General features: G+C 44.4%; 2 protein-coding genes across 3 annotated transcripts in view; one reads left to right on the top strand and one right to left on the bottom strand.

Moving 5' to 3' along the window:
• The first annotated feature begins 1,418 nt into the window (after positions 1-1,418).
• Positions 1,419-16,824, top strand: NUP54 (nucleoporin 54). Of its 2 annotated transcripts, XM_083398459.1 has the most exons (13): positions 1,419-1,798; positions 3,677-3,838; positions 6,698-6,781; positions 6,887-7,021; positions 7,746-7,972; positions 8,717-8,904; positions 9,497-9,693; positions 10,396-10,450; positions 11,084-11,177; positions 12,600-12,707; positions 14,233-14,352; positions 15,337-15,447; positions 16,069-16,824. In XM_083398459.1, exons 1-13 carry the CDS (start codon positions 1,744-1,746, stop codon positions 16,195-16,197), a joined length of 1,665 nt encoding a protein of 554 aa, XP_083254585.1. In that variant the 5' UTR covers positions 1,419-1,743; the 3' UTR covers positions 16,198-16,824. The 2 variants fall into 2 exon arrangements, with proteins under 2 accessions (XP_083254585.1, XP_083254586.1); XM_083398460.1 differs by lacking the exon at positions 3,677-3,838 and having other exon boundaries at positions 1,426-1,798.
• Positions 16,825-17,966: 1,142 nt separating this feature from the next.
• The window catches only part of PPEF2 (protein phosphatase with EF-hand domain 2), a 29,889-nt gene continuing 20,262 nt past the window's right edge, over positions 17,967-27,593 (bottom strand). Inside the window, exons 11-16 of the mRNA XM_083398365.1 lie at positions 25,353-25,538; positions 23,372-23,514; positions 22,280-22,383; positions 20,324-20,493; positions 19,743-19,830; positions 17,967-18,516 (exon numbers count right to left, since the gene is read on the bottom strand). Of these exons, the coding sequence (XP_083254491.1) occupies positions 18,272-18,516; positions 19,743-19,830; positions 20,324-20,493; positions 22,280-22,383; positions 23,372-23,514; positions 25,353-25,538 (936 nt within the window). The 3' untranslated portion in view covers positions 17,967-18,271. The remainder of the gene's footprint in view (positions 18,517-19,742; positions 19,831-20,323; positions 20,494-22,279; positions 22,384-23,371; positions 23,515-25,352; positions 25,539-27,593) is intronic.

Here is a 27,593-nt window from a genome sequence, read left to right as displayed (position 1 = left end):
ATAGTTCCTCGGGTTAAGAACTTTGCTTCAGGATGAGAACAGAAATCGTGCTCCGGCGGCAGCGGGAGGCCCCATTAGCTAAAGTGGTGCTTCAGGTTAAGAACAGTTTCAGGTTAAGAACGGACCTCCAGAATGAATTACAGTAAGTTCTTAACCCAAGGTACCACTGTATAGCCATGCAGCAGCAGTAGAAAATACATTTTCAATACTTAGTGCACCTCACCCCTCCTGGACAAAGAAAATGCCAATGAAAAGAGAACAGAATTCTGGCTAGATGCACTGAAGAGGGGGAAGTGTGCAGCTGCTACAGACAAAAGCCCTCCCAGTGATCGCTGCACCTCATTTGCAATATTCTCAAGTGTGTCCTTTGCAAACCTTACTGCTAAGCATGCACCGCAGCAGATTCCAGGAGAACACAATGGTGGTGTTATTAAACATGTGATAAACAGGACTAACAGGTGACAAACGGGACCGGATGGTGCAGGACTAAACTGGCGGAGGCCTGAAACACACATCTAAATCCCCTCACTGAGTCATAGTTTGCAGTTCCTTTCATCATCATCATCATCATTTTTAATTTGTATACCGTCTTTCTATCTTACAATACTCAAGGCAGTTTACAAGCTGAAGAAAGAAAGAATGTACATTTTATAACAATCTAATGCAATACAAAAAGGGGATAATGAAACATATCTTTAAAACAGGCAACCTACATCAAAAAGTAATATTCAACAATCATTATAATAGTATTAAATAATAATAACATATGAAAGTTAAACAGAAATCCACTCAACAGTTACAATAAATAATTTCTAAACTATAATCAATAAAACAACGGCAAGCCACAGTGCATAGAATAATACAATGCAAATTGAGAAGCAGAGACTAGAGGGTGGGCAAGGCAGGTGGAAGGAGGCCTTGCCTGATGAAGTCTCTCCCCTCAGTTTTTCCTCCAGGAACAGATCTCTTATGAGGACTCCTAGGGTCGGAGTCGGAATAGGGTTTGAACCTATTGCACACCGTATCCCGCATCATTAGGTGTGAGGATCACCAAAGCAGGTTGCCATATTTCAAAAAGTGGAAAACTTGTTGAGGTTTTTTTTTTTGGGGGGGCGGACGTTGTTGGAAATTCTCCCCCCCCCCCAAAAAAAATCTACATTTCCGACATGGGTTGCCCTACGGCCGACTTTCCCCATCAGGATCCCATCGGGCACTTCCCCTCCAGTCCACAAGGCGGAGCCTCTACCTTCCCGCAGCCCGCTCCCCAATTGGTGGCGCTTCAGGGGCCGGTCTAGGAATCCGCGAGGGCATCTTACGTCGTCGTCGTTGACGTCACCACAGCGCCTCGTTGCCGGGGCAACAAGCCAGCTCGAGCGTCGCTCTCCGGGCGGAGGCGGAACCTTTTTTTCACCACAGACGCAGAAATGTAGAGTGACGCGCCACGGCGATTTCAAACCGGGACGCCCGGTGCCAGGTTTCAGCTAGTTTCCCGCTCTAATTTTTCGACGCGAAATGCGTAAAGGGGAGTCGAAGTTAAGGGAGGCCGAAGGGCAGAGCGGCGGGTCCCTAGAAAACCGCGGCCGGCGTTAATATTGGGTTCCACTCTACACTTTTCCTATCTCTATGGTCTGGTCGCGGCCTCCCGCGTCGGGGTTGCAGTTTCCACCCGGACGACGACGCTGAGCGGACCTTCCCAGGGTCAGTGGGTGCTGCCGCCGCCGCCGCCGCCGCTCGGGTTCCCTCATGGCTTTCAACTTCGGGCCAGCCGCCGGCGCTGCAGCCGCCCCAAACCCTGCGGGTGAGTGCGGGGACAGCGGGGCGGAGAAGGGGGAGAGGGAGGGGTGTAGCCCTGGTCGCCGTGGCAACCGAGAAGGTAGCGGGGGGGGGGCGGGGAAGGGCAGCACCTGTTGAATCCCTGGCTGCCTATTGCGGAGCAGCAGCAGCAGCTTCGGAGGCGCAGTGCGATATCCGAGGGGGCGGGAGGGAGGAAGTCAGCTTTATTTGTTCCAGCCGTAGGTCAGGACAAGCACGACAACACGCGCAAATGAACGCGAGCGCAAGGAAGACGCACAAAATGATGATGCGCCTTAAGGTTGCCTGAATGCCCGCTTGGCGCAGGGTTTTAGAACAGGAAGGGACCCCCGAGGGGCCTGGAGTCCAAACCCCTGCAATGCAAGTGTGTGTGTGTGTGTGTGTGTGTGTGTACACACACACATATCCCCAAGGAGAACCCCCCCCCCACACAAAAGAGGCACTTATTATTAATAATAGTAATATCACAGGGTTTGTATAAAAATGTAGCTATATATATCCCAAATGAGGACCCCCCCCACACACAAAAGAGGCACTTATTATTATTCATTAATATCACAGGGTCTATGTATAAATGTAGCTATATATATCCCAAAGGAGCACCCCCCCCCCACACAAAAGAGGCACTTATTATTCATTAATATCACAGGGTCTATGTATAAATGTAGCTATATATATCCCAAAGGAGCACCCCCACACACACAAAAGAGGCACTTATTATTCATTAATATCACAGGGTCTATGTATAAATGTAGCTATATATATCCCAAAGGAGCACCCCCCCACACACAAAAGAGGCACTTATTATTCATTAATATCACAGGGTCTATGTATAAATGTAGCTATATATATCCCAAAGGAGCACCCCCCCACACACACAAAAGAGGCACTTATTATTATTATTCATTAATATCACAGGGTCTATGTATAAATGTAACTATATATATCCCAAAGGAGCACCCCCGCACACACACAAAAGAGGCACTTATTATTATTATTATTATTATTATTATTAATTAATATCACAGGGTGATTGTAGAGAAAGGCCAAGGGGCTGCAAAGTGTGGCTCTCCCACTGCCACGCTTCTGTTCCCATCCATTAGCAAAACTAGGTCTCTGGCTGCTGCCAGTCCCCTGTTGCAGAGCCCCACAAATAAACATAATTAGTGCTAATTCCTCCGAAATACATAGGATTGTAGAGTCCTGTGGCTTGGCTTTTGAAAAACAGGAGGTCCACAGTACTTAGCAAATTGGGAAGTGCTGTGCTAGCCTGCTGTTGTCTGCCTGGTACTGCGAAGAGTATGTGTTTGTCTAGTATATGGCTGGCAGGCTGCATTTGACTTGGGAATTCACAAATTGCATGATGATATGGACTGTTGTGATAATGTATGTGAAGCACTTTGAACAAAAATCCATGTCTAAATGCAAAGTATTCATATTGATCAGCCATGGGGAGAATGTAATTCTCATATGGAAGTTTGGGGAAGGGAACCACTAACAAGTTTGTTAACGGTTCTTTACTTGGTCCTTCATATCTACAAAATGTTAAGCCTAAGTGTACTGCTCAGCTCATTACTTCTAAACCCTTCAAAACGTAGACCATTCAAAACACCCTGCTCTCATACGGAGGAGGAATTCTTATTTGCATGTTTTTGGTGCAGAACTAATATTTGGCAGTGAAAACTTCATTTGTCCCATAACAGTAGAGAAACTCTCTTGTACTTTTTCTTGCTATGGACTGATGTTTCTTCTCCTGCGTTCTTTGAAATTTCTCATTTTTGCTAATCAGAAACGGCTTTACTGCTTACATGTTTTGTTTCTCACTAATACTTCCTTGCTTTCTTTTCTGCTTCCCACTCATCAGGATTTGGTGGGCTTGAAACAGCAAACTCCACTGCCAGCGGGTTTAATTTTGGGGGTTTTGGATTAACTGCTAATCCTGCAGTGAATTTTAATATTGGGAATTTTGGTGTGTCTACTACCTCGGCTCCACCATTCAATTTTGGTAACAGTCTGGCCAGTGCAGGTAGAGAATGCACACAGGTGGTGTCTGTAATTTGCATTGTTGCTGGGAAGGGTCCAAGAATTTGCTTCAGGCCCCTGGGGTCTAAACCCATTCATGTGGCATTGTTCCATTAAAATCAATTGAAGACCTCTTTCAGTGTTTAAGGACTGGAGTAGAAGCAGAATACCTCTTTTGCTTTTATTCTTGCAGCTTTTAAAATAACGTTTGCATCGGACTCCTTAAATGTGTGACTGAAATGCTTAATTTTTCAAAGCTGTTTTATCACTGAAGCAGCTGCAAAGAGGAACTGCTCTGATCCAGCAGTTGCTTATGGGAACATAAAGCTTCACAGAAGGATGCAGTCTATGCGTTCGTTAAAGAAATGATTGATCAGGTCCCTCCATTCAATAAATGAGGAAGTCTGCACGGTCAGGAAATCCACGTGAGAGGCAATACATACGGAACACAGCACTGTGGGACTACTAGCTACTTGCTGTGATGTAGAGTGTGAAGGGGAGACAACCTCTCCAAACATGGGATGAATTCATGGCAAATCATGCCTCCATAGTACACATCCACCATGTTTGTGCCCTATAAGCTTGGGAGGGTGTTGAATTCTCAGTTTCCTTTCACAATTTCCCCATTTACTGTGTGCCTATGAAACAGTGTAATGTGTGAATTACCCTTGAATCCATGTAGATCTAGATTGAGTCATTAAAATGGTTTTCCCCCAAGGAAAATCAGCCAGAGTGTCTTAGCAGGCCAAATTTGTCAGGTGCATTCTGCAAACAGGGATATAAAATTATGATCCCTTGGTAATAAAGTTGAATAACTTTGAAAAGGTATTTTTCTGTATCTCAAATTCTTGGACCCTACTGCATTTATGTTTCCCCCCTTTCCTACGTCTCTTCATTGGATTTCAGTCATCACGAACTCACCACACTTTTATCAAGGCTTAATGGAGAAGCAAATTTTATACGATCAGCTAAAAAAAATCAGCAATCCTAATTTTTGGTCTTTGAGAAATATGCTGGCTTTGACAAAAATATTCTGACTTTTAAACATTCTCAACTATTTACTGCCTGTAGAACAAGTTGATAATTCAACTAGCTGATTTTGAACAGCCAGGCATCGATCCATCTTTGTACCTGAATGTGCCTGACATTAATATTCAATATTCTAATATTCAGTATTTCTAATGCGCTCCTTTAGTGTTAACCTTCAGTTCTTGTGGCTGTTCGTATAGGAAATTATATCATTCCATAGTCCTATCATTTCTGTACTGTAATATGCAACAGTTTCAATTATTTGTATAGTGTAACTCTCATCTCAGCTGTTAAAAGAAACCATTTGTTCACCCCAGTGACATTGTTTGCTTTGTGATTGGTCTGAATGGCTTTCACAATGTGAGTCTCTCGCACCTCTGCCCACCGCATACAAATGCATTCACACTTCCAATCAGTTTTAAAATTCTTCTTGGAAAATTTCTGTGCAAGAAAGGACACGAGACAGAGCTCACCCCTGAGCTACGATTGTTACTAGTATTACACTAAAATACTGTAATTGATTTAAGATGGCAGCTATAACTGAACTTTAATCTTTTGAGTGCAGACAGGGATCACAAATTCTAATGCGTTTATAAAAACTTGGTTTCACACTAGTATTTATTTATTTATCTGTTTATTTATTCTTTTGTTTAATACATTTACAATCCTGCACTTTCATCCAGAGGAGCCCAGGTCAGCCCTGATTTCAGTGGGGCTAAAGCACAACTTGGGACGCGGGTGGCGCTGTGGGTAAAAGCCTCAGCGCCTAGGGCTTGCTGATTGAAAGGTCGGCGGTTCGAATCCCCGCGGCGGGGTGAGCTCCCGTTGCTCGGTCCCAGCACCTGTCAACCTAGCAGTTCGAAAGCACATCGAAGTGCAAGTAGATAAATAGGGACCGCTTACAGGCGGGAAGGTAAACTGCGTTCCGTGTGCTGTGCTGGCTCGCCAGATGCAGCTTCGTTACGCTGGCCACGTGACCCGGAAGTGTCTCCAGACAGCGCTGGCCCTCGGCCTCTTAAGTGAGATAGGCGCACAACCCTAGAGTCTGTCAAGACTGGCCCGTACGGGCAGGGGTACCTTTACCTTTACTAAAGCACAACTAACTTAGTCTTTGGGTCCATCCCCCAATTTTATGACTGTATAGGTTTTGAGTGCTTCAGGACAGGTTTAACCAGTGCATCTTTCACCCAATAAGTTCAGTCAGGAACAGTGCTGGTTGGCGCTTGGTCAAGGAGAAGAGCAGGGTCCATATAAGCAGCATAGCAGTTGCAGGGCCAATGTGTCAATGGCAGGCTGGAACCCTCTTCTGATTGACACCTATTCTGGGAGCTCCAGCAAAGCCACTTAATCAACTCTGTTGTGCCTGTTTAGCACAAAGAAGGGCATGCAAAGAGTGCTGGGAGCAGCTGGTTTCTACAATGCAAGGAAAATTCAGAAGACACATTTATGCCCACATAAGGAGCACTGATGTTCTAGAGTAGTTTAAAGCAGAGGCACTGCATTGATTAGGCTGTTTTTTTAAAAAAGAATTTATATGTGTTTTCCTTCAAGTAACAGGATAGGCTTTCCAAAAAATAACAACAAAAATGTGCATCTGATATGATTTCCCAAAAGATGAAAGCGTGCTAGCTACTTTAGTGTTAGCCCCTTCTCTGCAATCACTTCGGCTTTAAACGAGGGCAACGCATACGAGTTGTTTCCTCATCAGCATTCATTTGTCACCATCTCCCTTCCTAAAAAAAACCTACCGGCATGTGATCGTCAAAACTGTGGCCTCGTAAAAGGCTTCCGGGCTTCTTCTTCTTCTTTTGACTTGGGCATTTTGGTTTCCTAGGGGCCTTTGGAGGATTTGGGACGGCAAACACCACAGCTGGATCTACGTTCAGCTTCTCGGCACCTACCAACACCGGGGCTGGTGGTAAGAGCGCATGAATTGCACTGCACATGTCTTTCCAGTTAAAGCATTACAGGAGCTTAGCATGACCTTATTCACACTGTGTTGTCCCGTTTTTCTTCTTTCAAGGGTTGTTTAGTGCTACCCAGAACAAGGGGTTTGGATTTGGTACTGGCTTCGGGACAGGTACCGGCCTTGGCACAGGTTTGGGAACTGGTTTGGGATTTGGAGCCTTCAGCACCCAGCAGCAGCAGCAGCAACCAAGTAGGTACCCTAAGGCTAAATAGTGCCAGGGGTTTTATCTAGCCTCTTTATTTCATATTGGAGCTCCTTCTTTCCTCTCTTGCTTTCTCCCTCCCATCAGACATCTGGGTGACAGCCTGTTGGGCAAAGAAGTGGACTTTATGAACTGTATTCTGGTTGAGTGTTGAGTGCCTGAAGGAGATAGGATCTGCCCTTGTGATGCCCACCTAGTGGAGAATCTTGCTCACATGGCCCTTAAATGTAAAATGTATGATGATCTCCGCCAACAATTTCTAGACCATCTATGTATTCCAGTATGGAAACCAGGGACAGAGGTTATACGCTTCTTATTACAGGGGAGAAACCAGGAGCTCACCAAGACAGTAGCTAAGCTTTGATTTTTTTGTCACCGAAGTACGCTACAGGATCCTGCCCTTGCTGGGGACCCACAGAGATGAAATAGATTGCTCTCCTCTTCTTCCCTTTGGCAAATGACTGTACTGTTGAAATGGCAACGAGATGGCACTGGCCTATTTATTCTGAATGTTTGTATGTGATGCCAGTAAAGGTTTGATGATGATATATCTGCCTAAATTTCAAAAAATATAATAGCGATAAGCTCAGAAAATATGTAAACCCTTGGTCAGCATCTTATTTTACAAAGGGGCTACTTTGAGGAGAGGATAGTGGGCTAGCCTTGCGTGGTTGGATTTCATTTGCCATCTATCTTCCCATCTCATTTTAGCCCTAGGAAGCCTCTTCAGTCAGCCTGCTCAAGCCCCTGCCCAGTCTAACCAGCTGATAAACACAGCAAGTGCCCTTTCTGCACCCACACTGTTGGGAGATGAGCGAGATGCTATTTTGGCCAAGTGGAACCAGCTGCAGGCATTTTGGGGCACAGGCAAAGGATATTTCAACAACAGCATTGCCCCGGTGGAGTTCTCGCAGGAAAACCCCTTCTGCAGGTTTAAGGTATTATTGGTTTTTCTGAAGACCACCTTCTTGGAAACGGTTGGTTGGCTAGCTAGTCTTAATTGCTGCTAGCCATTTATTTTTTATTTTTTTATAATTAATTTTTATTCAATTTCCAAAATGCATTCCATCCATGTTTAACATCCACTTCTAACATATACATCTTTTAGACTTCCCTCAGCCTGTCTGACAATTTTCCACATTATCACAATTACTCACATTTCTTAAATTTATATTGCGCTTTAACAATCTTAATCTTATCATATCTTTTAAGCAACATTTCTATCAATCGTTTTCACAGAGCTTCTTGAAAACCAACAAGCGTTAATTGCTCCTCACATACATTTTTTATATACTCTGTAAATTTATTCCAGTCCTCTGTGAATCTCTGATCGCGTTGGTTCCAAATTTTCCCCGTTAATTTGTCCATTTCTGCATATTCCATCAGTTTCATTCTCCATTCTTCCCTCGTCGGCATTTCTTCCTGTTTCCATTTCTGGGCCATCAAAATTCTAGCTGCTATCACTGCATACCTAAATAACTTCACATCCTTCTTTTTAATTTCATTCCCTAATATTCCTAATAAAAATGCTTCTGGTCTTAATTGCTGCTAGACATTTGGAGTTGATTTCCTTCGCTACATTTCACGGAGTTGTGGAATCGTAGCTTTCATGTCTTTGTGTTGCTGCAGCAAAAAGTTTGGGTATCTTTTGGTTGGCTGAAAAGGCTGCTGTCCTTTCACAGGCTGTTGGCTATAGCTGCATGTCCAACAACAAGGATGAAGATGGCTTGGTAGCACTGGTCTTCAACAAGAAGGAAGCAGAAATTCGAAGCCAGCAGCAGCAGCTTGTGGAATCTGTGCACAAAATCTTAGGTTCAAACCAGACTCTCACAGTCAACGTGGAAGGTGTGAAGACCATGCCAGATGATCAGTAAGTAAATTGCATGGTGCATGTGTGTCCCTTCCTGGCAAGAAAAGGCCTCTTTATGCCCAAGGAGAGTAACATGCTTGATGCAGGGATGGCTAACAGGCGTAGGCACACCCATTTCACCTCACCTCCTTTGCTCCTCTCTGTGCCAGGTTGGGCTGAGGTGCTTCCTCTTATCTGCAGGACATCCCTCTCAGGAGCAGGTGAAGGCACCCCAGAGGCTTCTCATTTGGAGGTCCATCTACAGAGTGTCCCATCCAAGTTGCTGATGGGTGGAAATTGGTGCCATAGCAAGCTCCATACATACATTGGATGAAGAGCCCAGCCAGGCAGATAATAATTGGAGGAAGCTGGCCAGACCATCTCAGTTGGTTAGAGCATGGTGCTGATAAGGGGAAGGTTGCAGGTTCGATCCCCATATGGCACAGCTGCATGTCCCTGCATTGCAGGGGGTTGGACCAGATGATCCACAGGGTCCCTTGCAATTCTATGATGCTATGAATACATTTGGTTTTTTTGAGATCAACCTTGAGTGTAACAACAGTAAGTTCTTTTAAAATGTGTAAAATATAAGTGTTTGTATTGGCTCTTTTAGGACTGAAGTAGTCATCTATGTTGTTGAGCGATCTCCAAATGGGACTTCCAGGCGAGTCCCATCTACCACTCTGTATGCACACTTTGAACAAGCAAATGTCAAAAACCAGCTGCAGCAGCTTGGAGTCACCCTCATCATGGCCAGGACAGAGCTTTCTCCAGCGCAGGTCAAGCAGCTGCTACAGAGTCCTCCTGCAGGTAATCTGTACTGCAGCCAAGTGCTTTGGTTAGATCAGGCTTCCTCAACCTTGGCCCCCCAGGTGTTTTTGGCCTACAACTCCCATGATTCCTAGCTAGCAGGACCAGTGGTCAGGGATGATGGGAATTGTAGTCTCGAAACATCTGGAGGGCCGAGGTTAGATGATGGAGGAGCATGTCCTGCTGTAATACAAGCTGAAAGAATTGTCATGTTCTTTAAAAATAAGTGTTTGGCCAGCCATTTAAGGGGTTTGCTTTAGATATGGGATGAATTGTAATGGACTTGGCTTGTAGATACAATCTGGAAAGAGACCTAAAGGACAAGTAAATAATCTTCTAACTCACTCATTGTGCAGTAGATCAGTGGTGGGTTGGTTTTTTTTCTTTTCCCTCATGACAGGACAGAAACAGAAAGAGGTACTTGCAGCAGTAATGAATGCTTCTTTAGGGGTGGGTTCTCACAAGAGAAAAAATGACTGAATTAATTGGAAATGGGATATGAAGAAAATATCTGAAGTGTGTTAAAATTGTCACTTCTGAAATGTAGTTCACCTGTTTTTTTGGGGGGGAGGGAGGCTATGAGTTATACATGTGTTAAATCTGGGTGTTTTTAGCAAGATAAATCTGATCCTATTAAACAATGGCTGAGGCTCAATGACTCGATATTGTCCTCAGTGACTTACCTTGTTTTTCCTTTTCCAGGAGTTGATCCAATCATTTGGGAACAGGCCAAAGTTGACAATCCAGATCCTGAAAAGTAAGTCTGGTGGTTTTCAAGGTTGGTTTTGCATTGCTTGGATAATTTGAAATGGGAATTATGTGTCTTTCTGAGAAGGGATGGGCAAATTGAGCACCCAAGCTCCCAAGAGCAATAGCTGGAAAATAGTCACAACGCCACACTGAAATCTACATGGCTTTCAATTAGGAGGTGCATGCAAGACTGAGCCATCACAAGAATGCATGTGGGGAAATGCATGCTTGAGTGTGTCCCTGTGTTAAAATCTTGCTTTGTTACTACCACATTGGGGAGAAGCTACGCTAAATTTGCAGGTTGAAGAAAGTTTTAGATGTTGGTGCATATTCAGGCATGCTATCCCTCATATGTACTCTTAAGAGCTTGTTGGGACGCCAAACCCTACAATCTTCAGTGGAATCTGTTAAGACTTCCAGCTGCTGGCAACAGAGTTGGCACAATCAAGGGTGTGTGTGTGCATGTGTTTGAACCAGATTCGTGGTAATTTACCAGAGACAAAAACCACCACCCTTTCCCCTTAAAGGGATGGTGAGGCCTCCTGACTCCCTAGTTAGAGTGCCTTGTTTGCTCCTATAGCCTAATCATTTCTATGTGTTGCCTAATTTCTACCACGTCAATGCTCTTACTTTGCTCTAGGCTGATTCCAGTGCCGATGGTTGGTTTCAAAGAACTGCTGAGGAGGTTGAAAGTCCAAGACCAAATGACAAAGCAGCATCAAACCAGATTAGATGTGAGCACCAGCTTTTGAATACCACTGTTGTGATTATTTGTGGCTGACAATGGATGCTCTGGCTAAGAGTCTAGTTGCCTTTTGCTTTGTAAATCCTGTGTTCCAGGTGCCAGAAACTTAATACCATAAAGCACTCTGGACTCTCAGGGCCAGGGATTGGTCGCTTGCTCCACCTAGGCTGGGGTTAGCAATTTCCAAGTCCGTTGTAAAGAGCGTGGAAGATGCCAAACTTTGAGAAGTCAAGAGGCAGAGCACATTCTACAATATTTCCACTGAGCTTCTACTGCTTGTGTGTTCCAGGGGCACAAATCAACCCAGTCTCTTCACTTTCACTGGGAGCTACACTTGAGATGCTCAAAGTGAAGTCTAACCTCCCTGTTTTATTTTATTTTTCTGATTTATAGCTTTACTAGAACAATACATACATTTTACACAAACCAAACAAAACACAAAAAACAACATCACATTCTCTTGACTTCATCCCCTTGCGTTATCTAAACTTCATTTTCTACTTCACACTTTTATATTTCCTCTTTCTAAATATTTAAAATTACTTTATTATTTGGTCCTCTCTTGCCTTGCAAGATTCAGTCCAGACCCGTCAAAGCATTTACATTTTTACAGTACTGTTTTATATACTCTCTAAAGAGATTCCTTTCTTTATTTAATCTCTGTTTTGAATCATCTCTTAAACTTCCCGTCATTTTGGCTACTTCTGTATATTCGATCATCTTCACCTGCGAGTCTAATTTGGTGGGTATCACTTGTCCTTTCCAATTTTTTGCTATGAAAATTCTATCCACTGTTGTCGCATGCATGAAGGTTCTTCTAAAAAAAAAATTGGGATTTCAGTCTAACCTCCCTAATTTAGAGGAGGGACATAGCCCACTATAGTACATTTTATCCGCAGAAGGTCCCAGGTTCACTCATTAACATCTCAAAGTAGTGTTGGCAAAAACTGTCTGAATCATTCCTTGTAAGTGCAGACAATATAACTGTTTGAGTTGCAATAAGGCAGTTTCCTGTGTTTAGTCTTAAATCTGTCTAGTGGCTAAATCAGTAATACCGCTTTACTTGCACGACTAACTTCAATGGTATCAAATCTGTTTTAATCTTTGAGTTCTATTAAAGTGTTCCCCGCCCCAAAGCATTTCTGCTATGGTACATTGCATCCATTTTTTCTCTCTGCAGTTGGCTTGTTGTGATTTTCGAAGCATGTGTTTTTGATTTTCAGGGGATTTTTAGAGCAGTCCCTGTAGACCCACCCAGCTTCATAATTCTGTAGCTGGTTGTGGGCTGCATCTGCAAAGGATTTAAAAGGCTTTTGACACATGAAGGGACACCCAGGTGTAAAACTAGACTGATAGTTCACGACCTGTGCATTCTCTTTAAACAGTTGACCCAATCTCTCCCTGTCTGTAGATAATATCAGAAGACATAAGTGAGCTTCAGAAAAACCAGACTACGACGATGGCCAAAATAGCTCAGTACAAGCGGAAGCTAATGGATCTCTCACACAGAACATTGCAGGTAGGCTGTTGCTTGTCCCTGTGGTAAAAATGGGTGGTGATTAAGAATGTAGGTAAAGTGCAGTAGCAAAGAACATGAGAGGAAGGTCAGGAAATATTCAGGTCAAGTCTCAATTCAACTAGGGTTGTCTAAGGTGGTCCTGAGGCAAGCCCCTTTTGTCTCTGCCTCAGTCCTCCCATCTGCAGTGTGGGGGAAGATGGATAAGACCATAAAAAAAGGATCCCGGGTCGATCTATACCTGCATCCTGATTCCATCTGGGGCCACCCCGGTGCTTCTGGGAAGTCCATGCCATACAGGCAAGAGTGCTCTCCCTGACATTGTGTTTTCTCCCAGACCTCCCTGCTACCTTAGAACACTGAGGTTCCCTATTGCTGTCCTGGCTAATCAGCCACCAGCAGATAGATCTTCATTCTCCTCTTAAAGCCATTCAAACTGCTGTTTGGATAGGAGATCAAAGAAACTTTGGGTCTTGATCCCAGTTTAGCCACACACTGCCCCTTGCCTTTCTAGGTTCTGCTTTCTCATTCCCCCCCCCCCTTTTATAATTAAAAAACAACAGTTGATATGGTACGTGGTTGTTTTATGGGATGGAATAGTGTACACTGGACATGTTTATTTTACGGCCTCTTAACTTTCAGTTGTACCTAAAAAATAAATTATTACACAACTAGGGAGAAAATGGGTTTATAAGCTCCTCTTTCTTTGTTTTTTTTTACTTCTGTTACTCTGTAAATCTCCATGTGTATCTTATAATAATAATAATTTTATTATTTGTACCCTGCCCACCTGAAGGAGCATCTCCACCCCCATCATTCTGCCTGGACACTGAGGTCCAGTTCCGAGGGCCTTCTGGCGGTTCCCTCACTGCGAGAAGCAAAGCTACAGGGAATCAGGCAGAGGGCCTTCTCGGTAGTGGCACCCGCCCTGTGGAACGCCCTCCCACAAGATGTCAGAGAGAAAAACAAACTACCAGACTTTAAGAAGACATCTGAAGGCAGCCCTGTTTAGGGAAGCTTTTAATGTTTAATAGACTATTGTATTTTAATATTTTGTTGGAAGCCGCCCAGAGTGGCTGGGGAAACCCAGCCAGATGGGTGGGGTATAAATAAATTAGTAATATTATTATAATTATAATTATTAATATTATTCCAACAAAATACTAAAACACAGTAAGATATCAGACATTAAAAAAACCTCTCTGTACAGGGCTGCCTTCAAATGTCTAACTCCTTGACATCTGATGGCAGGGTATTCCACAGGGTGGGCGCCACTACCAATAAGGCCCTCTTGTGGCTCTGTGCATAGACACTCTGCACCTGTCCACTCCCTTGAGCAGCCTTATTCACCTCAGGTGTGTCTGACGATGGCCTTCCCATTTCCAGGCATATTTTGCATCCCCATGGCACCTTGGGAAAAACAGACCAGGTGCTCTACATTCAGCTGTGCTGCCCAAAAAAGGATAATCTCTTTTTTTTTTTTTTGGTAAGGGATAGCCTTCTAAAGCATCTTAATTTCTTCACGAAGGTGTTAATCAAGCAAGAGATCCAGAGGAAAAGCGGCTATGCCATCCAAGCCGATGAGGAGCAGCTTCGCGTACAGTTGGATACGATCCAGTGTGAACTCAATGCTCCCACGCAGTTCAAGGTCAGCAACTCAGGACGCATAACCTTGCACACCAAACACAGAACTGTGCAGCAAACTGCCTGGTGCTTTGCAATTGGTCCTTCTGTGCACTTGCATTTCATGCCTGTCTTACATCTCCCAAGTTCTTTTATGCTAATGTGGAAGGCTGTGTCCGCCTTGGACCTATGCCATGCTGTTTGTTCATGTTTAGATGCATTTTAGAGTTCCTCTTTGAAAAAGCATACTATGACAGGGTCTTTGAAATGCATCGAGCTCCTTCAAACTAATCTGGTAAAATCTGCAAGTGGTACATTTTCACAGGCCTCCCAACCTGATCACTGATGCTTCCTTTCAATAAAGCAGCCTTAGTGAGAGGTTACTGAGTCAAGTCAGCAGGGTGCTACATCATGAGATGCCTTGAGATACTTGCTTGTTGGAGATACTAAGGCAGGGGTTGGCAAGGTTTACCTCGTCTGCAGCAGAGATTCCTCCAGGGGCCAGATTGTGTTCGTGCGTGATTTCTGGTGTCTGCGTAGACACAATTTCTGGCGTTGCGGAAGCGAATCCCTGTGCCACTTAGTGCAGCGCACGGGGGCTCGCCGAGCGGGTGATTTGGGAGCAGCCCATGGGCCTTAGGTTGCCTACCCCTGTTCTAAGGACTGGATCTGCTTATAAATCTCTGCCACTTGTCCCACAGGGCAGGGAAAAAGAAGTTGCTTTCTGCCAGTGTGGTGTAGTGGTTAAGAGCGGTAGTCTCGTAATCTGGGGAACCGGGTTCGCGTCTCCGCTCCTCCACATGCAGCTGCTGGGTGACCTTGGGCCAGTCACACTTCTTTGAAGTCTCTCAGCCCCACTCACCTCACAGAGTGTTTGTTGTGGGGGAGGAAGGGAAAGGAGAATGTTAGCCGCTTTGAGACTCCTGAAGGGGAGTGAAAGGCGGGATATCAAATCCAAACTCTTCTTCTTCTTCCCTGAATTCAGCGTTTCTTCCTTTATTTCTCCCAGGGCCGGCTGAATGAGTTGATGTCCCAGATCAGAATGCAGAACCATTTTGGAGCTGTGAGATCGGAAGAGAGGTACTACATCGATGCAGACCTCTTGCGGGAAATCAAACAGGTAACAACCGGCCGGAATGCAAATTCCTTCGTCACAATAACATGAGAAAGTCCCGGATGCATATTTTGTGCTGCCAGTATTTCCATTCCCAAAGAATTGGATGTTTCTGTTGCATGAGGTGAAGGAGCGGGATGGCCAGTGAAATTTGTGCTTGGTAGCATAGAAAACCTGGGGAACGGACTCCACGGTGCAGAGCCTCCGCTGCAAGCCCTGGTCAACCCTAGTTTTTGGCCATTTGCCACCAGGCAACGCTTACATGTTTCCAAGGTTGTCTTCCGAAACATAAGGGCTAGAAAGTTGCATTTAAAAAACAACACACAGAAACATGGTAAGCTGAATAAGGCAACAAGAGCTGTGACCTAACCCTGGGTCTGGATTCCAGTGTTAATGTGTATGAAAGGGGAGGTGTCAGCATGTGACTTTCTGCTGAGTAACCCATGTCTCTCATGTAAACACACAGGGGAAAGATTGGAGCAGTTGTGATCTCTCAGTTGAGGACTGATGCCTAGCATTTTACAAACAGAAGGGCTGACTGTTGCCAGGAAATTCACAGGCTAGGCTTGGGAAGGTCAAAGCGGAGTGTTTATGTGGCTATTCTCTCCCCCCTTCCCTTTCTTTTAGCATCTGAAACAGCAACAAGAAGGGCTCAGCCACCTGATCAGCATCGTAAAAGATGACCTGGAAGATATCAAGCTCATAGAACATGGATTAAATGAGAGCATACCTATCAGAGGAGGGGTGTTCAGTTGATGGACACCCTTCCGTTGTTCAGAGGCTTATGGAACCTGTAATTTCCTCTCCATGACCAAAACTCACTAGGCGGTTTAAAATATATATCTATATATATATCAATACATCTTAGTATGGGGCGAGAGGATTCCAATGGTATTGGTGTCCTTTCCCCAAATTGGCCATCAAGTGGTTCGGTTTCCTAATGGTGCAGTTGGTTTCAAGAACAGACTTTAGACACTTCAGAAGCTGCTTTGTGATCTAAGCCTGCAATTTTGGCAGTATCGACTGTGTGGGTTAGGTTTATGAAGACACCTTCCGTGTTAACATCTTGAGAGGAAATACAATGTTATTGCTTACAGCAAACACACCCCAAAATAAGTGCTGGTTGTTTATGTGCCCATAAGACATTGTCCAATCTGTTTAAACAAACTTCAAAATAAAGCTTTGAACCTTCTACATTACAGGGGGGAAACTGGGTGTCTGATGTGCTTCTTTGAGACAGGTGATGGAAAAGAAGCACTGGATTTAAAAACAAAAAAAAACCTGTTGGTATCTAAAGCCTATATTTTTATATCATTTTAATTCCACAGAATATGCAAAACCTTCTTTCTAAGAGGTAATAAAATCAAATATTTACCCTCGTTATCTTGCTGTATGCTGTTTGTAATGGAAAACAAGGTTTGCAAATTTGTGCAGCAGATGCAATTTCTTCCTGAGCAGCATTTCAACGGTGTGGTTTTTCTATTGTTGATTCCTCAACAGGACATCCCTCCTCTTGCATTAACATCACCGCTACAATTCTCTGTGTTTAAGCTATAGCTCTCATTTTGCTTATATACTTTCTATGTGCTGAAGATCAAAACTGAACTACAGCCCCGAGCTGAAAGTAAGTATACTTTTCCCGACACTGAAACGAAGCCAAGAGTTTGCTTTGTGACTCTGGTCTGGGGGCAGTGCTGCTACAAAGCCCTCCTCAAAAATAGCAGTGGGTGAGATGCCTGGAGCGGGGAGAAACAATTGGCAAAAACTGCAAGTAACGATTGCAGCAGGAGAAGCTGTTGCGATTTAATAAAAACAGCAACACATCCATCCAGCTGCTAGTACTCCGACTCCTGTGCAAATGCATTTCTGTAAACAAGGGTTAACAATTTAGGTATGCCTTTTTAAAAATCACTTTAGATGCTGTGGGTGCCAACACCAGCAAGGACCTGCTGCAGCACCTGCCAGATTCCCCGCCCCTTCCACGAGTCCAGAGGCATTGTGGGGGAATCATGATGCCAAGTACTTTGCAGAATGCATGGCTGTCCTGTACAAATGCTCTAAAAAGAAAGATAAATTGAAGCGTATGCGGGAGGTGAACAAGCCAGGGCAACAGCAGGACAGTGGAGCAAGCAAGGCAACTCAGGGGTATCAGGGCCCAGAGAAGTGAGGAAGCTACAGAGCCAAATTTATCCTGGCTTCTTGCCCATGCTAGAATTGTGGCGCTTTGGGCGGAAGTGGCAATATCTGGCAAACTCCCAGTGTATTCACAACAAGCTTTTCTAATATAAGCCTATTTGACAAGGGAACTTTTTTTTAAAAAAACCCCAAAACCAGTCCTTTAACACAGCTGCCTGCCTTGAAGAACTGTCAGGGTGGCCTATATGGACTACAAAATAGTCAAAAAATGAGTCTGCATAGGAATAACACAGTTCTAAAGAAACCCCACAACAGCCCTGTGAGAGAGGCCATGGTTCATAGCCGAGTGAGGATTGGAAGCCGTCTAGAGAGGTCAGGGTCAAGGGAGACACAGGGTGATAAACATTTATTCAGTCCATTTTAAAGCTGGGCTGGAGAAAACAAATACAGGCTAAGACTGACTCACCGATGGCTTTTAAAAAAGCTAAAAAAAAAAAAGCTACAGCAATTCCCTAATATTAGATGCCATCGTTGGGATGGAACGGGGATGCAGATGTCCTGTTTTCCCCTCTCGCTCAACAGAAGAAATCTGAAAACGGTTGTATCAGTTGTGAGGCAGTTGCTAGGAACTGTCTTACCACTTAGTTGTGAGGCAAGTTCTTAGGTTGAAAGATGAGCCTGGGTTGAGAAGCCACTACAAAGATGCTGTCTGTGGGTTGGTGGCATCCGTGACACCGGGATTCCAGCTGCTAATGTCATCCGAGGAAGACTGTCGGACAATGCGGAAGGCCTCGATGAACTCGTTGAAATCGATGTTTCCATCTTTGTTGAAATCGATGCTGTTGACCAGGTTCGTCACGTCCTGGTCTGAGATTTCAATATTCATATGGGCACTGAACAATTTGAAGGTCTGGCGGAACTCGTCGTGAGAAATGAACCCTGAAGGTGGTGGAGGAAAAACATTTTATTTGCTCAAATGAGGGGGAATAAATGTAGCAGTGGTGGCTCACCTGTGACCCTACAGGTCGGGATTGGACCCCAAGCCCCAGCCAGCATGGCCAATGGTGAAGGGATGCTTGGAATCACAGTTCAGAAACATCCAGAAGGCCATTGGTTCTCCCACCTCTTAATTTGTAGACTGCTGCATCTCTGAGACACATAGCAGATAACAATTCAAACTCACAAATTCTCATTATTCACAGCAGAACCCTCTATTTCCCTCCTACTGTTCTGGAACGGGAATTTCAGCATCCTGTTTGCCAGATGTCTCTGGGAACAAGCATGAAGACAACAGACCCTCCCTCCTTGCCCCTAAACCATGGCTAGTAACTACAGGTAAACGTCCAAAGTCCTCTTAAAGCTGTCTCAAGTCCATGGCCGCCATCCTCTGGCAGATCTAAGAACATAACCTTGACTGCTGTCTCGCCCTCTCACAATTCAACCCCAGGCCGTAACAGTTCGATGACAGCAAACTTCAGAAATGTTAGGGAAAACTCCACTTGCTGCCACCAGTCTTCCAGGCAACTCACTGATGTGATCCAAAGGAAAGCAGAGCAATACGGGTGGTGTTGTGGTCTAAACCACTGAGCCTCTTGGGCTTGCCAATCAGAAGGTCAGTGGTTCGAATCCCCGCAACGGGGTGAGCTTCCGTTGCTCTGCCCCAGCTCCTGCCAACCTAACAGTTCGAAAGCACGCCAGTGCAAGTAGATAAATAGGCACCACTGTCGCGGGAAGGTAAACGGCGTTTCTGTGCGCTCTGGTTTCTGTCACGGTGTTCCGTTGCACCAGAAGTGGTTTAGTAATGCTGGCCACATGACTTATAAAGATGTCAGTGGACAAACGCCAGCTCCCTCAGTCTAAAAGTGAGATGAGCGCCGCAACCCCATAGTTGCCTTTGACTGGACTTAACCATGCAGGGGTCCTTTACCTTTACCTTTGGTATCAGCTTCGCTGCAGGAGTTGCTGGGAGGAGGCGTACAAGACCCCATACAAGACTCCCCCTCTGTTTTTTATGTAGTGCTCCTCTCTGATTACTCCTTTCGGGGGGGGGGGTTAATATAAAAAGTGGGGCATCTGTTGCCCCTCCTATGTGATATTTATTCCTTTTTCAACACTGGGCTATCTAACATTCTGAACTAGAAACAATAGGGAATTAATGCACTTACCTGAATGATCACTGTCTATAATATTGAAGAGAGTCTCCAGGTTGGACAAGTTTCGGTAAATGTTTTCCAGCAAACTTGACTGCATGCGCTGAAAGAAACAAGACTACGGCTTAACAACCTCACAGATAAACAAAACACAAAAATGGCTAGCCTGTTTTAATGTTTTACTGCTGTAAACAGCTTTGATTTTATTTTTTTCCCCATGGCATACTGCTACATGAATTATTTTTTTAAAAAATAATAATAAGTAATTCAAAACACATCCAGTGGCCATTTCATCAGAAGCCTCCCTAATGAAAAATGTGCCTGACAACTTCGCTCCTGAATATTTAAGAATATTTGTGTTCATTCTGGCTCCGTTGCCCAGCTCCTGTCAAATTGCTGCCCCCCAACCAACCAAACCTGGGAACAATATTATTCCCATAGGAGCTGGCGCTATCATTTATCACATCCCCTTAGTTCATTTGTTGCTACAGGAAACATCAGAACGAGCTAAAGGGTGAAATCTCAGTTCCAGCTCATAACCACTGGAGGCAGCATTCAACTTCAGATTTACCAATGTACTACAAAGTCCATGTTACCTCTTGAGAGGCTGACCACTGCTCCGTCACAAGGTCTTTGAGCCACAAATTGTAATCCAGCATCCCGTCGACAGCGTTGGAAACAAGGTGTGGTCTCAGCATCCTCCAGGGCAGCCCTAGATTGAGAACGGACTCCACCACCTTTGCCCAGTCATTTAGTGTGATCATTCCTATCCGGAAAGGGAAGCCACAAGGTGTTTTAAGGACAATGAGCTGCCAAAATTGCCATAGGCATGAACCTAGAAAGATTGCTTTTGTGTAACTGGAATTAGCTGACGGTGCAGAGTTACATTCCTGGTTTGCCTCTGACCCTACCCACTAATATTTGCACCCCTCCAGGAAAGGTTTGCTCACAAGGAAATGACTTCTAAAACTAAGCCATAGATCACTTCCTCAGCCTCCTTCCCAAATCAGTTTGGGGGTGATGAGAAGAGGGACACAAGGGAAAGCGTCTCTTCTACAAAAACAGTGTGGATTATTTAGGACCATAGATCAGAAGCAGAAAGGGGGAAGGCAGCAACCATGCAGAAATAAAAAAGTGAACTCCAAAAGTGCAGAGAATAAGGTTTAATCCATTAAACACTTAGAACTCCACTCCTCTGCCCTCCTTTCTTTCGCTTAATGGCTCGTCACCTTTTCTTTTCCCCTCTTTCAATGGCCCATCTCTCAGGCTATCTCCTGAACACAATAAGCTGCTCTGTCTTACCTTTTAACACACACTAAATCTGTCTGGCACCGATTTAGCAAATCTAAATCTGTCTGGCACCGACTCCAAGAATTGATTAAATTCTCACCCCTACTGGACCCAGGGATTTAGTGCTGGGGGGGGGGTGTTTGGCAGCCCAAAACTCGTAACAGTATGGTGTAGATGTGGTTGAATGCTCATCTGGAAGCATCCAAATAGGGCAGTCAGTGTGGGAATGGCAGACAGAAGTGCGCGCCTGGCTATGTCATAGCCAAGCATGGAGGTCTTCCCATCCCTTTCCTGATTTACCTGTGGCGCCCCTGCTACTGTTTGACTACCAATGGTCGACGTATCCTGGGTTCACAAACAGCAAAATTCATTGTCTGCACATGCAGAATTGCCAATGGTTTCATAGAATCATAGAATCATAGAGTTGGAAGAGACCACAAGGGCCATCGAGTCCAACCCCCTGCCAAGCAGGAAACACCATCAGAGCACTCCTGACATATGGTTGTCAAGCCTCTGCTTAAAGACCTCCAAAGAAGGAGACTCCACCACACTCCTTGGCAGCAAATTCCACTGTCGAACAGCTCTTACTGTCAGGAAGTTCTTCCTAATGTTTAGGTGGAATCTTCTTTCTTGTAGTTTGGATCCATTGCTCCATGTCCGCTTCTCTGGAGCAGCAGAAAACAACCTTTCTCCCTCCTCTATGTGACATCCTTTTATATATTTGAACATGGCTATCATATCACCCCTTAACCTCCTCTTCTCCAGGCTAAACATGCCCAGCTCCCTTAGCCGTTCCTCATAAGGCATCGTTTCCAGGCCTTTGACCATTTTGGTTGCCCTCCTCTGGACACGTTCCAGTTTGTCAGTGTCCTTCTTGAACTGTGGTGCCCAGAACTGGACACAGTACTCCAGGTGAGGTCTGACCAGAGCAGAATACAGTGGCACTATTACTTCCCTTGATCTAGATGCTATACTCCTATTGATGCAGGCCAGAATTGCATTGGCTTTTTTAGCTGCCGCGTCACACTGTTGGCTCATGTCAAGTTTGTGGTCAACCAAGGTTTGCAGAGCCTGCGATGAGAAGTTCAGTTTTGGGGGGAGCATTTCTCTTGCAGAGCATCCGTAGGGCAAACCTCGTTTTCTTATATCCAGCAGGGAGCTTGCATTGCCAGAAAACTCTTTTTGTCAGATACTTACATTCCTTATAAATAAATTCCTTATATTCCTTCTAAATAACCTTAGGTGTTTACCCTTCACCTTACCTGAATCCTGATCACATTGCCTGAAGGCGGAGGCGAGCTCTGACCTGTGAGCAAACAATCGCTCCCTTAAAACCTGGTACGCTGATTCCTCCACCCGGCTGATCCTGAGGGGATGAGATAAGCATTTCTGCCATGTAACATCATACACGAGGGATGAAAATACAAAACACACACACACGTCTCTGCCCCTTCTGAGAAACAAAGAACTCTTCTGGGCTTTTGGCGAAAGGACCACAGAAAGGAAATAATACCTAATTTATGACCTTTTAAATATTGTTTTGGCATTTCCTTTATACTAAAATGACCTTAAGTTACATGAATAGATATGTAACTTAAGTTAAATAGGGGTCAGTGAGATAGATGAGCAATGGAGTTATGTGGCAGAAGATGAACTGCAGATGAATGGAAACAACAGAAACTAACAAATACAGATGGGAACAGAAATTTATGCATTCTTAACTGGGTCCCAAACCTGCATAGGATTTTGTCTAAATCAGGGCACGGGGAAGCTTTTGACAGTCAGTTGTTGCTGAACAACGCCCATTATCCCTTGACCATTGACCATGCTTGCTAGGGCTGATGGGAGTTGTAGTTCAGCAACACATGGAGGGCCAACTTTGCCACACCTGGTATAAATCACTATCACCCACTAGTTGGGTCTGCCCAGTTAGCTCTGACCCATGACAGGGCCTTGTCAGTGGTGGCTCCCCTCTTGTGGAATGCCCTCCCCTGCTAGTGAGTGGCTCCTGTCTCCATCAATATTAACTTTCAGGAGGAAACCAAAAGTGTTCCTAGTAGCTGAAGAATACAGTTCCTGGCAACCTTGAGGTCATTGGATGGACGTATGTCTTTTAATTGTAATTGTTTTTAGAATCTTTTCATCTGTTTTAGAATGTTTTCGCTTTGCTTTCGTTTCTAAATGGCGTATCTGCAGGAAGGGGCAGATATAAACAAGCATATAAATAAAAGCTAATGGGGCTAGATAGGGCCCAAAATGGCATGGCCCCACAAGTGCCATACAAAGGATTGCTTTCTCCAATGGCCTAACTGATGGGGAGGGGAAGAGATGAAGAGAAAGAGGGAGATGCTTGCCTTTGAGTCATTGTCAGTTTATGTGCATCCTTGCTGGCTTGATACTGAATGATGTGAGGGATCAGGTCAGGCCCCAGTTTGAGGTAGGCACCCCTGTTACTGCCAACTGCATAGTAGTTTGAAGCGGAAAATACAGTGATTACCTAAGCAAGTAAACAGAAACAAACCGGCAATTTCAAATCGGTAAGAAGCACATATTACTTTACGCTCAGCTCCCTTCTCCCCCCAGCTATACAGTCTCATCATAAACATGCCCTATAGATTTGCAAAAGCATCTCCACCCACTTTCTTCCCCATGAAAACCGCATTTACAATGCGACAAAACTCACATTGCAAAACTGATAATAAAATCTTCTGGGATGTTCTTCCTTGCCTAAGATCCCAGAAACACTTCCGTTTAAACCTACGGTGGAACCTCGGTTTTTGAGGGTCTCGGAAGCTGAACAATTCGGAACCCGAATGCCAAAAACCCAGAAGTAATTGCTTCCATTTTCGAATGCGCCTTGGAAGTCGAACGGATTCCAAGGCATGTTTCTTATTTCCCCCACATTGACTTTGCAGCCAGCCCCTTGATCCTCAGTTTTCGAACGTTTCGGAAGTCAAACGGGTCTTCCGGAACAGATTACATTCGAAAACCGAGGTTCCACTGTATTATCATTAAATGCCACATTCTCCTTTTGCCCGTCAGCAGGATTTCCCATTCATATCAATTTTTCCACCTCCATTTTCTGCCAGATATTAAATTAGACCTGAACATATGCCAAATATTCATGAAACGCTTCTTCGGGTCAGCCACATTGCCGCTGCTTACTGTGGAGGCAGAAAGGAAGGGGAGGAGGGCCCGCAAGGTTGGCACAGTGCAGACACATTGGCAGAGCCAATCTGGTGCCCCTGCCAGTTCATTTGCACTACTCCACCCTCCACACCACCTCTCATTTCCCCCTTTAACTCCCACTATTGCAACTAGCTAAAGTAATGTGAATATGCGACTGAGGACTCCTGCAAGAAGCATGCATGCACCCCTGCTTCACCCTGCATGAGGAAGTGCAATCAGGAAAGACCGTATTTTTCGCTCCATAAGATGCACACACTTTTCCCCTCCTAAAAAGTAAGGGGAAATGTGTGTGCGTCTTATGGAGCGAATGCAGACGGGAGGCTCTGCTCAGCGCTCCCTTTAAAGAGCCGCGTGGAGCGTGTGTGCGGCTCTTGGGGGCTTTTTCCCGAGGAGGGAGAAGGGCAGCCCATCAGTCCCTTGTCCCTCCTCGCGGAAAAGCCCCCAAGAGCTGCACACACGCTAGGCGTGGCTCTTTAAAGAGCGCCTGGCTCTTGCTGGCTTTTCCAGGAGGTGGGGGAAGGGACAGAGGGCAGCCTCATAGAGGGCAGCTCCTCCCGGAAAAGCCCCCAAGAGCCGCACTCCCTTTAAAGAGCTGCGCGGAGCATGTGTGCGGGCTTTTCCCCGAGGAGGGAGAAGGGCAGCCCGTCAGGGAAAAGCCTGCAAGCGCCACACACACGCTCCACGCGGCTTGTAAAAGGGAGCGCTGAACAGAGCCTGGGGTGCATACAGGCTCTGCTCAGTGCTCCCTTTAAATACCGTATTTTTTGCTCTATAAGACTCAATTTTTCCCTCCTAAGAAGTATGGGGAAATGTGTGTGCGTCTTATGGAGCGAATGCAGGCTGCGCAGCTATCCCAGAAGCCAGAACAGCAAGAGGGATTGCTGCTTTCACTGCGCAGCGATCCCTCTTGCTGTTCTGGCTTCTGAGATTCAGATTTTTTTCCCCTTGTTTTCCTCCTCCAAAAATTAGGTGCGTCTTGTGGTCTGGTGCGTCTTATAGAGCGAAAAATACGGTAATTTTTTTCCCTTGCATTCCCCCTCTAAAAACTAGGTGCATCTTATGGAGCGAAAAATACTGTATATCAAGACATATCCTCCCACTCTCCCAGCTCTGCCCAAAGCCTTGATTGATGCTCTACTGAGCTACCTTTCGGTCGTGGCAGAACTCATAACCTTCCGGCTTGCACTCGTGGGAACGGATGATGAACTGCAAGTTGTACTTTTCCAGAATCTCCTTCGTCACATCAGGGCCAAAGTAGCAGCCTCCTCCTCGGTCCTGATTTACTCTGCAGCCGTTTTGAGGAATGGGGTCGCTCCACAATATATCTGTCACCTGAAAATGGAGAGAGGGGGAGCTGAGTTGTTAAGCACTGCTTTGGCGCAGACACAGGTCAGCAGCAGCTTTGGAAACCAGAGTGCTGATCTTCACTGAAAGAAAACTGTATGAAAATGATGTATCGGTGGTACTTAACCCCAGCAGAACTAGCAAAAATGTACAGAACAAGTACCATGCTGGAAATGCAAAGAAAAAGAGGGTATCTTTTATCATATGTGGTGGAACTGTAATGTATTTTAAAAATTATGGGAAATGATATAAAATGAAATAAAAAAAAATTATTAGATTACAGTGGTACCTCGCAAGACAAGACGAATGCCTCGCAAGACGAAAAACTCGCAAGACAAAAGAGTTTTTTGTTTTCCGAGTTGCTTCGCAAGACGGATTTCCCTATGGGCTTGCTGCACAAGACGTAAACGTCTTGCGCCTTTTTAAAAAAACCGCCAATGCATTCCTATGGGAAACCGTCAATACACAGTGGTGCTTCGCAAGACGAAAAAATTCACAAGACGAAAAAACTCGCAGAATGAATTAATTTCGTCTTGTGAGGCACCACTATACGCAGAAATGGCTCTATTGACAAATAAACTGAGGGGTAATACTAAACACATCATTTATTCAAAAAGTGGGATATGTTCAAGAGATATTTACCAAAATGTAACAGTGATATAACATCTATGGCAGCGTTCAAATGACCCTTGAGTAAAGTAAATATGAAGAAATAAGACGAAATGGTACGACATGTTGTAAGAAAGTATCAGAAAATATATTAAGAGTAAGGTAACAATTACAGTGGTACCTCGGGTTAAGAACTTAATTCTTTCTGGAGGTCCGTTCTTAACCTGAAACTGTTCTTAACCTGAGGTACCACTTTAGCTAATGGGGCCTCCCGCTGCTGCTGCGCGATTTCTGTTCTCATCCTGAAGCAAAGTTCTTAACCTGAGGTACTATTTCTGGGTTAGCAGAGTCTGTAACCTGAAGTGTCTGTAACCTGAAGTGTTTGTAACCCGAGGTACCACTGTATAAGTACATTCAATATTACAAATGTTAATTACATTGGGAAATGATGGGAAGTCTATTTTATTTTACTTTATCTTAGTTTATCTTAGTTTAGTTAGAAAATATGTGGAAAGAGTAATTTAATATTTAACTAAATTTATGTAAGGTTATTTTATTTTATTTTATTTGTATGTGTGGATTTAAAATACTGTATGATATCTATGAATTTCAATAAAGGATTAAAAAAAAATGAAATAAAAAAATGTTTAAATTAACTTTTGTTAAAAAAAAACCAGAAGCTTTTTATAGTAGGAATTATAGGTACCAAGATTCCAAAAGATCCATGTATGCTACAACAGCCACCTAGATGCTGCTGGCCCAGAGATGGAAGGAAGAGACAACCCCAACTAAAGAAGATTGGCAGATCAAGTTGATGGACTATGCCGAAATGGCAAAATTAACTGGGAGGCTCAGCAAATCAAGACAATAAATTTTAAAAAGGATGGGAAATGCAGTGGTGCCTCGCAAGACGAAATTAATTCGTTCTGCGAGTTTTTTTCGTTCTATGAGTTTTTTCGTCTTGCGAAGCACCACTGCGTATTGACGGTTTCCCATAGGAATGCATTGGTGGTTTAAAAAAAAAGGCGCAAGACGTTTCGTCTAGTGAAGCAAGCCCATAGGGAAATCCGTCTTGCGAAGCAACTCAGAAAACGGAAAACTCTTTAGTCTTGCGAGTTTTTCGTCTTCTGAGGCATTTGTCTTGCGAGGTACCACTGTGTTTATAATGTATATAAAATCATTGCAAACAGGTTAAAGCATTAGCTGGGTTTTAAATACTCTTGTAATGTGATAGAAACTACAGATAATTTAGGAAGATGAAGATTTTAGAGAAGCATTGATATGCAGATGAAAACAGAATTGAGAGGACCCATGGATGGGATGAAGTCAGGAGACTGAGAGTAATCTCGATATGTGAATGTATATAACATTTTGATGTAACTTTATTCTTTTCCTTTTTTCTTTTTTTTCTTTTCCCCTTCATTTTTGAAAATC

The sequence above is a fragment of the Podarcis tiliguerta genome, assembly GCF_965153285.1.
Source record: "Podarcis tiliguerta genome assembly, chromosome: 9".
NCBI classification, from domain to species: domain Eukaryota; kingdom Metazoa; phylum Chordata; class Lepidosauria; order Squamata; family Lacertidae; genus Podarcis; species Podarcis tiliguerta.
This window is presented reverse-complemented; position numbering and strand designations above follow the sequence as displayed.

Bases quoted from the DNA above. Each gene is read 5' to 3' on its own strand.
- NUP54 (XM_083398459.1), top strand. From the start codon at position 1,744: ATGGCTTTCAACTTCGGGCCAGCCGCCGGCGCTGCAGCCGCCCCAAAC. The intron at 7,973-8,716 runs GTATTATTGGTT...GTCCTTTCACAG, and splicing joins ACCCCTTCTGCAGGTTTAAG to GCTGTTGGCTATAGCTGCAT. The intron at 15,448-16,068 runs GTAACAACCGGC...CCTTTCTTTTAG, and splicing joins TCTTGCGGGAAATCAAACAG to CATCTGAAACAGCAACAAGA.